Source organism: Tarenaya hassleriana, unplaced genomic scaffold (genome assembly GCF_000463585.1).
Source record: "Tarenaya hassleriana unplaced genomic scaffold, ASM46358v1 Cleome8, whole genome shotgun sequence".
Classification (NCBI taxonomy): Eukaryota; Viridiplantae; Streptophyta; class Magnoliopsida; order Brassicales; family Cleomaceae; genus Tarenaya; species Tarenaya hassleriana.
In genome coordinates, this window is record NW_010970490.1 from 2113728 (window position 1) to 2128604 (window position 14877).

The 14877-nt window shown below is 41.2% G+C and overlaps 4 protein-coding genes across 4 annotated transcripts; all 4 read left to right on the forward strand.

Moving 5' to 3' along the window:
• Positions 1-213: 213 nt before the first annotated feature.
• On the forward strand, positions 214-2693 carry LOC104802498. Its single transcript, XM_010526139.1, has 5 exons — positions 214-688; positions 1002-1433; positions 1610-1702; positions 1836-1975; positions 2091-2693. The coding sequence occupies exons 1-5, from the start codon at positions 248-250 to the stop codon at positions 2533-2535; spliced, it is 1551 nt and encodes a 516-aa protein (XP_010524441.1). The 5' UTR covers positions 214-247; the 3' UTR covers positions 2536-2693.
• A 2303-nt stretch (positions 2694-4996) lies between these two features.
• On the forward strand, positions 4997-7029 carry LOC104802499 (probable WRKY transcription factor 12). Its single transcript, XM_010526140.1, has 4 exons — positions 4997-5336; positions 5441-5523; positions 5902-6072; positions 6659-7029. Exons 1-4 carry the CDS (start codon positions 5118-5120, stop codon positions 6819-6821), a joined length of 636 nt encoding a protein of 211 aa, XP_010524442.1. The 5' UTR covers positions 4997-5117; the 3' UTR covers positions 6822-7029.
• Positions 7030-9219: 2190 nt separating this feature from the next.
• Positions 9220-10522, forward strand: LOC104802501 (cyclin-U4-1). The gene is made up of 2 exons (XM_010526142.2): positions 9220-9722; positions 10133-10522. The coding sequence occupies exons 1-2, from the start codon at positions 9388-9390 to the stop codon at positions 10371-10373; spliced, it is 576 nt and encodes a 191-aa protein (XP_010524444.1). The 5' UTR covers positions 9220-9387; the 3' UTR covers positions 10374-10522.
• Positions 10523-12130: 1608 nt separating this feature from the next.
• LOC104802500 (trihelix transcription factor ASIL2) lies at positions 12131-14187 on the forward strand. The gene has a single exon (XM_010526141.2). The coding sequence runs from the start codon at positions 12685-12687 to the stop codon at positions 13834-13836; it is 1152 nt and encodes a 383-aa protein (XP_010524443.1). The 5' UTR covers positions 12131-12684; the 3' UTR covers positions 13837-14187.
• The last annotated feature ends 690 nt before the right edge of the window (positions 14188-14877 follow it).

Sequence of the window (14877 nt, forward strand, 5' to 3'; positions counted from 1 at the left end):
TTATTATTAAGACTCTTTTAAGGTTGAAAAAGGATTAGACCGATTCTAGTCAAATCACAGATTCGGCCCCACAGCAATACATCCCATCCCATGCGGGTTGGGTTAAAATGGGCTGAGAAGATTCTAATGGGCCCAGCCCAAATGTACGGCCCATTAAGATCCGATATCCGTCTCTTGACGAAGCTCGTAATCTTTACTCGATTCGCTCGTGCTTTCTCTTATCCTCTTTTTATATTTCTCTAGAAAGATGCAATCGCCGTGCCCCCATCTCTGCAAGAGCTTCACTTCTTCTCCGCTCCCATTCCACGACCACCACTTCCACCATCTTCAGCTAGGTTTTCAGCATGCTCTTCCCACGATCACCGGAGCCCGAAAGATACGTTCTTCGTTCTGCTATCTCCTTCGAACGAACCGCGACGGCCGGAGCAAAGTCTTCGCGCAGAGTTACAGACCCGACGGTGGTAACAGTCATCCGGGGAACAAAGGGAAGGTGACGCTGAAGGGAAAGAAGGAGAACATATGGAGCGTGGATAACGAGATGGCGGAGAAGGATAAGATGAAGCCGAAGGGGAAGCCGAAGGGGAAGAGGAGAGGGAAGAGGCTCGCTAGAGGGAGGAAGGGTAAAGGTGATCGGTTTATGGTTTCTGGTGCGATGTTGATGGAGATAGAAACTGTTCTTCAGACACAGGTACCACCGATGGCGATTCTCTGTAAATTCTCAAAAACTGTCTCTAATCGTTGTGTATTTTATCTGGGTATGGTCGGGATTGATGAAAAATATTGGAAATAATCCTTCTGTCATCTCGTATTTGCTTGTAAGCTTGCGATTGCCTCGTGGTCGTAGACTAATTACTACAGACTGATGAGTAAAATGCCTAGAATTGTATCGAACTTGAGAATATTGGAATTTTCATTGGATGAATGAGATGATTCTTGGTATTGCTCTGTGTGTGTGTGTTCATTCTTATCCAGTGTGTGTATATCTTCTTCTTTTCTTACAGGAACCTGTAATAAAACCAGCATGGAACACATTTGCAAGCAGTGTATGTGGGATATGGAAGGGCGTGGGAGCTGTCTTCTCGCCTATAACAGGGGAGATGGAGCCGATTGAAATAGGGAACAAGAATGAGAATCTTTATGACTGTTATACCCTTTCTCGGATTCAGGCGATGCTGCCGCCATCTGGTGGACCGGCATCTGAAATACAGCGGAAGATAAATTGGGTGACTTTGAATCCTTATGGAGAGTTGTTTCGGATGACTGAAAGTAAAGAAGAGTTGAAAACTGAAAATGCTTCCTCACCTGCAAGGGGAATGGCTGACCAGAGTGTTGCAGATGGTGTTTTGCCCAAGTTTGAGTCTTTTGACATGAAAGCTAGTGATGTTATGGAAGAAGATATCATGGGCAACGAGCCTGGTCTTGTTTACTTTGAGGTATGTCTTACCCTCGTTCTTACCCTTGGTAGATCATCTTCTTAAGTGTTGTCGATTCACTGCAATATTGTCGTGGGAAGAACTAGATTAGGTTCCTTGGTCTTTAGCAGTGGGTTAAAATGTATTCAATGTTTAGTAGTTTTCATGGCATAATGATCGAACTGCTTGACACTCAGGATGGATCCTATAGCAGAGGTCCAGTCACAATCCCTGTTGGAGAGGCTGTTGAATCTAACTACTATCTCACGCCGACATTCAAGTTCGAACAGGTACTCCTCAGCTCCGGTATTTTACTTTTAGTAACAATCCTACCTTCTATGTTCCATGTTTTCTTGAACAAAAAAACTGTTGTAAGGGGTAGAAGGATTGAAAAAAGTGTCATTTCCTCCCTTTTTCTGGTAGTGTCTTGTGAAGGGTTGCCACAAGAGACTGCGGGTTGTTCACACGATAGAATTTGCCAATGGTGGTGCTGAGATACAGATAATGAGAGTTGCTGTTTATGAAGAGCAGTGGGTCAGTCCTTCACATCTTGCTGACCAGAGGTACGTCTCCGAGCTTTTTTCATACCCGAGAAAGTCCGGCCTGTATGATTTGTCTTTCTTTCGGACACCACTTTTATAAGACCCGTGGTCTAACAATTCACGTGGCATTGGGTAGTGACACGGCTCTGGAGGTGAAGCCATTCTCCCAGAGGAAACGGACACAACCTTCAGAGCTAACGGGCTCGTGGAAAGTATTTGAAGTAAGTGCCACTCCAATCTATGGCGAAGATGAAACCGAGACTGGTGAAGGCAATGACACTCCGTATGTGTATCTGTGCACTGAGACCATGAAGAAGAGGAACTTACCGGAAACGTCGGTCCCGTTTGGAGAGGAAGAGATGATGGATATGCAGGACGTGACGATTATGTGGCTACCGGGCGGTGTGACGGCATACGTGGACGTGAAGGAAGAAGGTATATTGTGTGTAGGCGTGGGATGGTACTCAGACGAGGGAATAAACCTTGTAATGGAGAGAGATTACGGCTTGGACGGCCTGCTTAAGGAAGTCAGATGGAAATCTGAGGTCAAGAGACGTTGGAGTGATCCACTTCCTGTCTAGGACCAATCTCTCTCTCTCTCTCTCTCTCTCTCTCTCTGTTTGTCCCAAGATGTTACAGTGCAAGTACATAAAACTGAATATGTTTATCCCACGGTGTTAATCTAAGGTGGGGGCTGGATTCGTTCGAAACAGGGAAAAGGTCAAGTGTTGATTTTTTTTTTCTTCTAGTGGACAATTTTAGATGCTAATTGGGCCCAAACCGTAATGGGCTAAGGTTCACTATATTGGGCCTTGTCTACTTACACACTTTCTTTTATAATGATGTTGAAATTTTGACCCCAAAAGTTTTTTTTTTTTTTTTTTGTAATCATAGATTGAATGACCTAGCAAATCTTCAAATACTTGAGCCGTGATCCAGAGGGAAAAAAAGGGTATTGCACCGTATTCTTACTGTATTTTTTTTTAAACGAAAAACTACAGGAAAGAAGGATAAGATGAAGCCGAAGGGGAAGCCGAAGGGGAAGAGGAGAGGGAAGAGGCTCGCTAGAGGGAGGAAGGGTAAAGGTGATCGGTTTATGGTTTCTGGTGCGATGTTGATGGAGATAGAAACTGTTCTTCAGACACAGGTACCACCGATGGCGATTCTCTGTAAATTCTCAAAAACTGTCTCTAATCGTTGTATGCATGCATACATGAATCACGTAGAGTGTCTTAATTCGGCCAAGGCTATGCGGAAGGAGAAAGGGACGAGAATCCGCGAAGGGAAAGGAAAGAGATCGCTTTCCATTTTCAAAGATGTGAAAGAGAAGAAACCCAAGAAAAGGGAGAGACAGAGTGGGAACCCACGGGAGGAGAAAACAGAGAGGCCTTCGTCTCACCAATCATTATATTTAGAAAACTCTTTAGAAATTGATTGAAATTCGCAATCATTCTTGCATGGAATTCCTCCCCATATATTGCCTTTACCTCTTCTTCTCCCCCCTCCTTTGCTTCCACCCGTGATCTTCTCATTATTTCCCCTTAATTAGCTGCTAATTAACTTGGACATCTCTACATTTTATTTTAATCACTCTGTATATATATATATATATATATATTGATCTTATATATATATATATCAAAATTAGATTAATATATGTGTATATATATATATATATATATGTCATTGTTGCTTGGTGTGGGTATTGTGGAGGGAGTTGGAATGATCTTTTCATGGGCAGAGACTCAGAGAATACTCAGTAGCTCCTCTAGTGGAGAGAGGCGAAAACGTCAAAGGGCCTATTATACAAAAATATATATAATTCATATGTTACATGTTTTTTTTTTTTTGCCGTAGAAAAATTGGGAGTTGATATTCATGATTGTTTGGTTTATTTTTTTATCAACTCACAAGAGCGAGATTGGATTAAACACGACTAGAAATGAATAGTCTCGATATTCTTAGAATCTCGAGAAATTTTCTGTACAAATCGTGTAGAAGGGACCGTATAAGTATGATTGAATCAAAATACATGTATTGGAGGTGGATTTGGCAATGTCCAATAGGGTTGTCTCCGTGTCTTGTCCATCAACAGCTTTAGGACACATCTTGACATGGATTGAAAGCTCTGATGTAGCCCACCACACTCATTGCCTCCTTGAACATTTTCATCTCTCTCTCTCTCTCTCTACGATTTCTTGCTTTGTTAGATCGTAGTAAAATGTTCAATTCCTCTTCGTAAGGTTGCTTCAGAAAGTTGTCGATAATCATCCGAATTCTTCTTCCTAGTGGAGGGATTGTTAGATTTCATGATGTCATTTGCTTAAATAAATGAAAGCAAATAATTTTCTAATCAAGATGCCCGAATAAATTAAATGGATTTATAAGCCAATACGGGTTGCTTAGGGTTCAACTTCCGCGGCAGATATAACATGTTTGGACCGGATTTAGGACACGAATGAAATATTGCACTTACATCTCTAACCATCCAAAAAATGCATCTTCAAGGCCATCCACATGGATTTTCATATCTGATTATCAAAAACAAATCCTTTCCCGTGTAGACACATCGTCTTTATTATAAGATTTAATTACAATTAATACCCACCCACATGTGACATATAGTAGTGAAAAAGTAAGTACTTATCAAATAATCACGTACGACCGGCAGGTAAGTAGATATTTATCGATCCGATTTTGCATAAGTTGGTTGAACAGCTGTGTACGTGCTTCGTGTGTTTTTGTCTACGTGGATACATTTACATGCGTATGGTGTATTAATTATAGTATTTTATCTACATACATATGATTATATACAGAGGTAATCAATTTGGGATGGAATTGTATGGAGGGGCCGAAAACATTCGATATGAAGTTGACCGGAGAAGATATATACAAAACGGGTACACAAATGATACCCTTTGTTTCAGAATCTGTGGGGACACGCACGAAACCCTACTTTTCATATGGCAAGAAGATGAACCGTCAAATATTTAAGAAACTTCATTTTATTTTTTTCATTTTAGACCCTCCAATATATTATTTACCGATTTAACATTTTTTCCTTATGCGACGGTTACCTTGTCATTATTATTATTATTGTCATAGTGCGATCTACTATTTTGTAATACAAAGGAAAAAGACCAGAAAAGCGTGATTAAATATGGAAGGAGGAGGAGGAGGAGGAGGAAGAGTCCCCAACTGCGATCTACAGGTGCCATTGACGACGATCCACGAGAACAATATGGGTTTCATCGTCCCCTTTGAAGACAACCATGTCTTGAGCTTCTTGGCTTCTTCCTCTTCTCAGCCTCTCTCCTCTCCTCCTTGCCCGATTGTCAGCTCTAACACCACTTCTCTAGGGTTCTCCAACAGCACCCAGGTCCTCTTTTTGTGTACAGTGACATCTTCCTTTTTGTCCCTTTGATGATGTTTTCTTTTCTCTTTGTCTCTTGATTGATCGTGGAAAGTCTTCATTTTGATCAGAGTGGAGGCATGGATCCGAAGGCGGTAGATGATCACCGTGAGGAGAATAGAGCTAGAAATGGCAACGATGGCCATGCTTCCTGGTAAATCGCACCTATGTATATCCGAAGATGTTTCTATTTTTCTTCGACCCGTTAAACAAATTCCATGTCCCATATCCGATCTATGTCTCGAGATCTGAGTTATGCCGTGGATTCCTCGGTTCGATGTTTGTGATCTTCATTGCTTTCTCTTTTATTTTCTTCCTTAAAGGTTCTTTTGGGCATGCCCGATATTATATCATAAGTGCGTATCCGCATATATATATTTGCATTATACTTATATGTATGTGTTTCATCAAACCCTTATTTACATGTTCAATCAGCCGTTCCTTCTTCACATCTTTGTATGCGCACATCAAGAATAATCGAATCTAATCCGGTTACTGAGGTACATTTGGATCGGTCCGAGGTATATTGCAGGTGGAGAAGTAGTGCGGCGGCTGCCGAGAAGAACAAAGCGAACAAGGTGAGGAGGAAGATGAGGGAACCGAGGTTTTGTTTCCAGACAAGAAGCGAAGTTGACGTTCTCGACGACGGCTACAAATGGCGCAAATACGGTCAGAAAATCGTCAAGAACAGCCTTCATCCCCGGTATTTTACCATTATACGCGCGCGTGTGTGTATATATACGCACTATAATTGTTTCGTAGAAATTAGGGTAGGAATCATAGCTGCCATTTATATTCTCTGTGATATACCGCTCTATGAATATCGAACCTTTGCTCAAGTACAAGAGCGACATGACTACTTATATACATGTGTGTGTATAGGTAAAAGAACCCTCACGACGATACGCTGAAATATTGTCCCCTCAATGGATTCTTGTAATCATTCGCGGGGATAAGAAATGGAACACTAGTAGTTTATTATCCCCGTTTAACACCGAATGAGATTTGCATGGCAACAATCATTTTTAATTCTATATATATATATATATATATATGAGTATAATAATAGCAGTTCCATATGTTTGTGGTCGAGATTATAATTTCTATTCGATATAATTAACTTCAAAGGGTTAACGATTTTTTTGTTAACAAATTCAATTTTAAATTCGGACTATCATTGTTAACATTATATGAATTTCGTGTTTTGGCTTTTTATACGTGTAGAACGGGTGAAATAATCTCATTGGGATGATGACATGTTTTTGTTTTCGGTATGAAACGACCGGCAGGAGTTACTATAGGTGCACGCACAGCAATTGTCGGGTGAAGAAAAGAGTGGAGAGACTATCTGAGGATTGTCGAATGGTCATTACAACCTATGAAGGCCGACACTGCCACTCCCCGTGCGATGACTCAACTTCCTCTGAGCACGAATGCCTTTCTTCCTTCTAATTAATCCTCTCTCTTTTATATATGTACGTATACCCATATATATATATATATATAGAGAGAGAGAGAGAGAGAGACGTTAGAAACATATATATATATATATATATAGGACTTCTGTATATGTGTAATTTTATGTTTTGATGCATCTTTTTAAGGGAATATGCTGTAGCTCCACTGGTATCGTTTTATATATACAAGAACTTTGGTAATATGCACAAAAACTATTCGTTGAGCTATATATATGATATATCTATTTGGCCTCTGCGAACAAGAACTTGTCTTCTCATCGCTCCACGTGAATCTCCCTCCTCGTATCATCACATGATTGTATGTATATATGAAACAATTTTGTCCTTGGAGCCATGTGATTGCGTTTGTTCAAAGAATTTGGTGAAGCGATATATATGACTACCTATTATATAGACACAAAACTCGGCAGTAGTCTCTCTTCTCGATCGGGTCTAACACTAACATAGATGGATGTACGTACAATCCAATCATGCACACTATCCCTGTCGTCACCATCGCCATTCTCGACTATAGCATAGAGTAATGGTCTCTACCCTTGCAATCCACATTCCCCTTGATCACATGCATGGCCATATATGTCCATAAACCACCAAGTCCGTTATTGTATACTCTCTCTCTCTCTCTCTCTCTCTCTCTCTCTCTCTCTCTCTCTCTCTCTCTCTCTCTCTCCCCCCCCTCTCTCCCACGTGAATAGCAAATTGTAAAGAAAAGGGCAATCAATTTTCGTGTATTCAGGCCGAGAATTCTGTGAATTGGGTTTACAAAACGGAGAAATATTAATGGGCCATAACATGGAAGGCCTATAACCAGCCCAAAGTAAATTCCCCGTGGAGACGAACGGCAACCATTTCAGTCGGGCAACGGAGAAACTACAATAAATAAAATAAAAAACAACAGAGCATTCGTCGCCAAGCCACAGGAGAACGTCGCGGGTCATGACGTGTCCACGTCTTACTGGTTGATTTCCAGATTCAGAAAAATCTTCTCCTTTTGTATGTATTATCTTTTATTTATTTATTTTTCTAAAAGGAACATTCATTGTTCAAACAAACAAAATAACAGCAAGAGAGGATGAATAATATTAGTAGTAGCATTAGCAGGACCCGCTAACCACGGGGATGGAATCACAAGAAAAGCATTTAATAATTTAAATTTGCATAATTTTACATTTAATAATTAATTACATTTCGGTGTCATTTACATTTACACTATATGTATATGACTTGGATTGTCGTATCACAGAAAATATATTTTTTACCCGTTGGTCCCATTGTATGAATTGTTAGACCATTGATTTACAACTTTTTTTCTTCTAATGTTAAGATTTACACTGTCCTATACATATGGTCAAATTATAGAACCAAAAAATAAATAAATCATGTATATATATATATATATATATATATTAAAGAAATTGTTGGTGGTGGGGATGGAGGGTCACATGGGACAGCACATGGAATTTGGGTAGGGAAAAAAAAAGATCCGAGAAGCGAGAGACCACGTTACGCAGTTATTGATGATGATCTCCACTTATATGCTCTTATATTTAACATGAACAATACAAATGAGACAAATTATGATAATTTTACCTATATTATAAATTTCAATATAAAATAATATTATTCTCTTCAGATATCTATCATCTCGTATGTATCAATTAAATGATTATCATAATTCGATTGTGGATTGTCTTTACCACGCATACTTAGGTTAAATTATTAAAAAAATATATATAATGTGTAGTTTTCTTATTTCAATTTGTTCCAAAAATGTTATGCATATGTTTCAAAATGTTTTTTTCGTCAGATGAATAAAGCTATGTTACTATTACTATATGGGAATATATTCACATTATTAGAAAACACATGCGTTTGCAAGATCCTTGGTATCATCGGTCCATCCATGACCACCATGAATAATTATTTATTTTAAAATATTTTTCCCACATGAAATAACATGTTGGGTATGGGATGCCATCAGTTCACGAAAAAAGTAATATTACAGCTGATTTAAATTTACGTAACAGACAGTTATTAACTTATTATATAGCAAAAATCAAGATATTAACATCATTTAATATTTACTGATATGCGTAGTTTATGTGTGCTGAAATAACTAAGACTAATCATAACTTTTAATCAATTCTTAATTTTGGAATATCATAACATTGATGAAAGATCGATCCTGTTTATTTTTCCCTCTGGTTGCAAATTAAGTTTTCAATTTTAATAATCATTTCATTAAAACGTCACTTTCCCTTTTTGTTTTCATCTATTAATAATTTATTTATTTATGTTTGGGATTACACCGCCGACGACGACGGGGACAGAAATGTAATTATCATAAAACCCATAATTTGGCACTGTCCTAATTTCAAACTCGAATAAAATCCCTACCCAAATCTAACGACCAAACTTAAACTCCCACATTTCTTACACAACACAACACTCCCAAAGACAAAACCCAACAACAACAAAAAAAAAAATCAAACTTTTTTTTTTTTGCAGTCTCTCTTTCTCGAGAACCAAACAGAAAAAAAATGGCGGAACTGGAGAACCCAGAGGTGATGCCGAAGCTGATAGCTTTCCTGTCGTCACTGCTCGAACGAGTGGCGGAGACGAACGATCTCAGCCGTCGGATTCAGACGCAGAAGATCTCAGTGTTCCATGGAATCACTCGGCCCACGATCTCGATCCACAACTACCTGGAACGGATCTTCAAGTACGCGAATTGTAGCCCTTCTTGCTTCGTCGTGGCTTACGTCTATCTCGACCGTTTCACCCATCTTCAACCTTCCCTCCCCATCACTTCCTTCAACCTCCATCGTCTCCTCATCACCAGCGTCATGGTCTCCGCCAAATTCCTCGACGACATGTGAGTTGTTTTTCAATATTAAACCCATCTGCAGAAAAGGCTCCGGCTTTGAACAACCCATTCTCTGTTTTTTTTTTGTCTTAGCGTCGGAATTTAGAATCGCATTCCTTTGATATTCCAAGAAGATCAAGATTTCGTCGTATTGGTTTTCTTGAAAATGTGTGAGTCCATGTGAGAAGAACAGAGCAGGCAACTTGCGTGTGATGCTTCTGTTCTGTCCCAACACATTTTTGTCAATAATTTAAAAAGCGGCTCTTCCATTATTATCACCTTCACATGCTTTTTTACTTCGTCACCAACCAAACCCTTCATTTCAAGCAAACGTTTATATAGATAGGCCTTTTTCTTTTTTAACTGCCGACCACAGGATAACGTATTCACATTCTTTTAAACCCATGATTATTATACAGATACTACAACAATGCGTATTACGCCAAAATCGGAGGGATCGGCACCGCGGAGATGAATTTCCTGGAGCTGGATTTCTTGTTCGGGTTAGGGTTCGATTTAAACGTGACGCCAAACACGTTCCACGCCTACTTGTCTTACCTGCACAAGGAGACGATGCTTCTTCAGCCAATCCCCGTCCGACCTGTCATCGCTTTCAACGAAGAAGAATCTTCTCATCAGCAACAGCAACTCGCCGTTTGATTCTGCCTTATTTCTCCTTTGATCAATCTCTCTTTTAGCTGTGTAGCTGTAGATTATGTAGAGGTAATGACGCTTTCTTGTCTTAATCTTTATTTATATATATAAAAAACTTTTACATCGGTAAGTTCATGACTATTTTTGCCCTTCTCCCCCTCTCTACATACATTACACATGCATTGCATACGTACATATGCACATGCATGCATATACGACTGTACACATATATGTACGTATATACGGAGATGTGGATCGGGTTCAGCTCATGTTGGTTTTGTGCTTTGTACAGATGGGACTCTTTTGTCTTTACAGACTGGCTCGCCTAAAGTTTTGTCATGTCATAAATCACCATTAATCTGTGTAGATTAATTTAATGTTAGGGCTCCTTTATCTTCTGAGATTTTCTTGCGTAGAAAACTGTTATGATATACAGCTTTTACCCATTATACGTAACAAAAAATGATGAATATATATATGATTACAGTGTAGAGTGAGGGGAGGAATGTGGATAACACAATTATTGGGGGAGAGGAATATGATATGTTTTGACAGTTGTGTTGGGGTTCTATAAAGGGGACATGGAACATGTGGAGATAGATAAACTGATGGCACAGCTTGTTTCCCAGGCTTTTGTAAAGATAGATTTGGCTTATGGAAACGTCGAGTAGCCAAACTGAGAGAAGAATACAAGAATGGGTGTTGGGAATTGTTGCGTTTGGCAATTGAGGTTCAGTAAACTCGGCTCTCACGTGTGAGCATACAGAGACAAGACAGAACTCGTAGACAAACGATGTCTTTTTCATCTTTGTATGTATATATGCTGTTCAAGAACTGAACTCATAGTCTAAAGCACAAAATTTGACCGGGAAAACATATCAAGAACATAGGCTTAGTATAGCTGTTTCTTGAGAACTACATGAATTGGTGTTTCAGGACATGGTGGTGCTTCTTCTCGTTTTCCCGGAAAGTTTCCTGGTCAGGTTCGGGGCTTTAGAGACGATGAATGGCAATATGGCAGACAGCACAGTGAAGAAAACGCTTAACCCTAAATGGGTTGAGAGGGCACTCGTTGCAAAATCATAGGTTAAGGCAACTGCATACAGTGAAACTTGCAGCTCAAGGGCGGAAAGGGAATCTGGTGGCGAGGAGGGAGATGAGTTCAGGAGAAGTGAAGAATCCAACAGAGTTCAAGAAGATGAAACAGCCATAAGTGATCCAGCTTTTGGTCCCCATTATGGTTGTTCGTCGACGGAGATTGTGATGAACACATCACTGAAAGCGAAGATCTTTACTCTTTTTTTTTTCACTGTCGCTTCTTCCTAACAACGCAGCGAAGCGAAGAGGAAGAAGAAAAAAGTCTCTGAACTTCAACAAACAGACAACCCTCCCAACTCTCAGGAGCTCTCTGACAACTTCCAGATTGTAGATAGCAATCCAAAATTATGCCGGAAACTATCTTGTTCCTGCTATAGAACAGTACACACAGAGGTTGCTTCATCAGCCTGGGCCTGGCCCACCTATAACTTACTATTTTGTTGCCGTTTTCTGGCCCAATAATTATTCAAAACTACATGGGCTAAGCTTACCGATTACGGCCTATGTATCCCCCACGGAATGGCCCCATGTAGCAACATTTTTTTTATTTAATTTTATTAACTTTAACAACAACATATTAAAAATCAAGAGAGTATTTATTATTTGCCGAAAATTAAAGTATTTATAGTGGCGTGAATTTAAATAAAATTTTAGCCCAATGAACTATTATTACTATTGTGCCTCACGTCGGTATTACCAAAATAAAAATTATGGCTTTCAGACATATGTAAAGGAACAAAAAATAGAGATGGAAGAAGACGAACCTGTCTCGCCGAGAAAAGTCAACGGAAGACGCTACCTTAGTTGTTGGCATCGCTTAACCACCGTCACACGGGGCGCATGTTAGCCTCTATCACGTTACCGCCCTTTTGTGAATGGTGGTTTTCGTCTTCCCCCAAAAAACAGCCGCCTTTTTTTTGGGTTGTCCACCGCGTCACGTATCATTCAATCCAAAATGATGTTGGTGTTGCCACCTAATCCCACTATTCCCTCCACGACGACGGCGCCCCCACCACCTCCGCCTCCATCGTTTCCATTATTATCCGCTTCGCTAACTTGCTCCGCCTTCCTTATCCTCCTCCCTCCCTTAACCTACACCCATCCGCTCTCTTATCACCTCCTCCATCATTATGTAATCGCCGCCGCGGAACACATCATCATACATCCATCGTTCTCTTCTTCTTAGATCTCATCCACTTCTCTTCTCTTACACAGATCCATGTCTAGATCGGATTCGCCTTCGGCTCAGGACCCCAACCCCAACCCATCTCCCGGCCGATCGCCACCGTCTTCGCCGCAATCCCTTCTCCCGCCGCCTTCGTCCACCACAGAATCGGCCTCCGCCGCTGCTGTGACAACCGCCTCCACTGCGGTGAAAAATCCTCGACGACTGCCTCCGCCGTGCTGGTCTCACGAGGAGACCATCGCGCTCATCGACGCGTACGGCGACAAGTGGCATGCCCTCCACCGCGGGAGTCTCAAGGCGAACCACTGGCAGGAAGTGGCGGAGACGGTCGCGGCTCGCTGCCCAGGCGCGATGCCGCAAAAGACGGCGGTTCAGTGCCGCCACAAGATGGAGAAGCTCCGGAAAAGGTACCGCACCGAGATCCAGCGCGCCAGATCTGTGCCCGTGTCTCGATTCGCGTCTTCGTGGGTCCATTATAAGCGCATGGAAACCATGGAGAAGGGTCCGGAGACCAAGCCTGACAACGGGGCCGACAGTGGGGACGACGATCGCGACGACGGTGAAGACGATTACCCACCTCGGTATCCGTTCAGCGGCGATGGGTACAAGAACGGCGGTTCTGCGGCAAAGACAACGCCGGGGTTCTTCAACAGGAATGGGATCGCCGGCTCCAGAGGCAGCGGAGCAGGCAGTAGTAGTGTCGGAAGCGGCGGAATTCGGATACGGATTCCGACAGGGGTGAGCATAGCCCAACCCGGGCCGAGATTTCCGGGGAAGATCGATCAGAAGTACACGACGAACACGAATTCAGGTGCGACGGCGAATGTGAGTGCAAATCCGAAACCAGGTATAGGGGCAGGGTTCAATTACGGAGCTAGAATGGCGAGAGCTTCTGAAGGAGGGAGAGCGGGAGCTGCGATGGCGAGAAGAGAGAGGGAGACAGGCGATGACCCAATGGGGGAAATAGCGAGTGCGATTAAGTTATTAGGAGACACATTGATGAGAACAGAGCAGTCGAAGATGGAGATGACGAGGGAGATAGAGGCTATGAAAATGGAGATGGAGATGAAGAGAACAGAGATGATACTTGAGTCGCAGCAACGGATAGTGGAGTCGTTCGCCAAAGCATTGGCGGAGGGGAAGAAGACGAAGAAACCGAGAAGAATTGAATCGGATGACTCTTAAGCGGATTCGAATGCAGCCTGTAGGTCTAAGGTGTCGTCGTTTTGGTTCGGAGAGCCGAAAGCTCTTAGCTTTTTGTAAATGTAGGGATGAAGTTTGTGACTTTTTCTAACGCATAGAGCGGAGTCTTTGTTGTATCCATTGTATCTTCTTCTGTCAGCTTGCTGGTATCCGACATTGTTGAAAGCTCATCAAGGAGATGATGACCGATTAGAGTAGAATAGAGGATGATATCTCAGCTTGAAGACATTGGTCAGATACTGTCTTGTAAGAAAACTATGTATGCCCTTACGCTCAAGTGCTCGTATATATATATATATGAGACTGAGAGAGCTACTCAGCTTCTTCTGCTCATTTTTTTTTTTGCAATGTTAAGCGAAACATCTAACGAGAAATTGATCTTATTACTCAGCAGCAGAGAAGTACGTTTGTATAAAGCGAAAAATGGTCAAGCCGTATTCACATGAGTATACAGAGCAATTAGGAGCAGTTTTCTTCGCGAGACCATGAAGATACCAATGAATAATGCCTTTTACGGTGAAGAAAACGTCCCCGTCTTCAAAAGAATTTTTAGCATCTCTCCCAAGAATCATCTGAAAAAAAAGCACAAAAAGAGCAAGCAAGCAAGAAAGCAAAGAATCCAGCAAGTACGCACATATATATATATATATATATTATATAACGAAGGCTAACTGCAAAGAAGACTTGGTGACATGAAAAGAAAGGAAGGCATGTCCAACAGCATAAGCAAATTCCTACAGGATTCTCTCTGTTGTCAAGTTGGCTTTAACTTCAGGAAATAGCCTTCAGACACCCCCCCTTATAAATCCTGGTCCTTCAAAGTCATTAGATCCCATATGATCTGACACATATATCCAGCTAACAGCAAAAGCAGATATAGCCATCAAAAGATCATATCAATTTCTAGATTCAACTACACTTACAGCCAAGCCACTTTCCAACCTTAAACCTTGGTTAAAACCAGACCACTTCCTTGTTTTCTGGTCCGTAAAAAGGCTGATGCAGAACCTATGTTCCAGAGTT

Coding starts and splice junctions, on each gene's coding strand:
- LOC104802498 (XM_010526139.1), top strand. CDS start 248: ATGCAATCGCCGTGCCCCCATCTCTGCAAGAGCTTCACTTCTTCTCCG. Junction 1,434..1,609: donor CTGGTCTTGTTTACTTTGAG/GTATGTCTTACC, acceptor CTTGACACTCAG/GATGGATCCTATAGCAGAGG. Junction 1,703..1,835: donor CGACATTCAAGTTCGAACAG/GTACTCCTCAGC, acceptor TTTTTCTGGTAG/TGTCTTGTGAAGGGTTGCCA.
- LOC104802499 (XM_010526140.1), top strand. CDS start 5,118: ATGGAAGGAGGAGGAGGAGGAGGAGGAAGAGTCCCCAACTGCGATCTA. Junction 5,337..5,440: donor GGTTCTCCAACAGCACCCAG/GTCCTCTTTTTG, acceptor CATTTTGATCAG/AGTGGAGGCATGGATCCGAA. Junction 6,073..6,658: donor AAGAACAGCCTTCATCCCCG/GTATTTTACCAT, acceptor AACGACCGGCAG/GAGTTACTATAGGTGCACGC.
- LOC104802501 (XM_010526142.2), top strand. CDS start 9,388: ATGGCGGAACTGGAGAACCCAGAGGTGATGCCGAAGCTGATAGCTTTC. Junction 9,723..10,132: donor GCCAAATTCCTCGACGACAT/GTGAGTTGTTTT, acceptor ATTATTATACAG/ATACTACAACAATGCGTATT.
- LOC104802500 (XM_010526141.2), top strand. CDS start 12,685: ATGTCTAGATCGGATTCGCCTTCGGCTCAGGACCCCAACCCCAACCCA.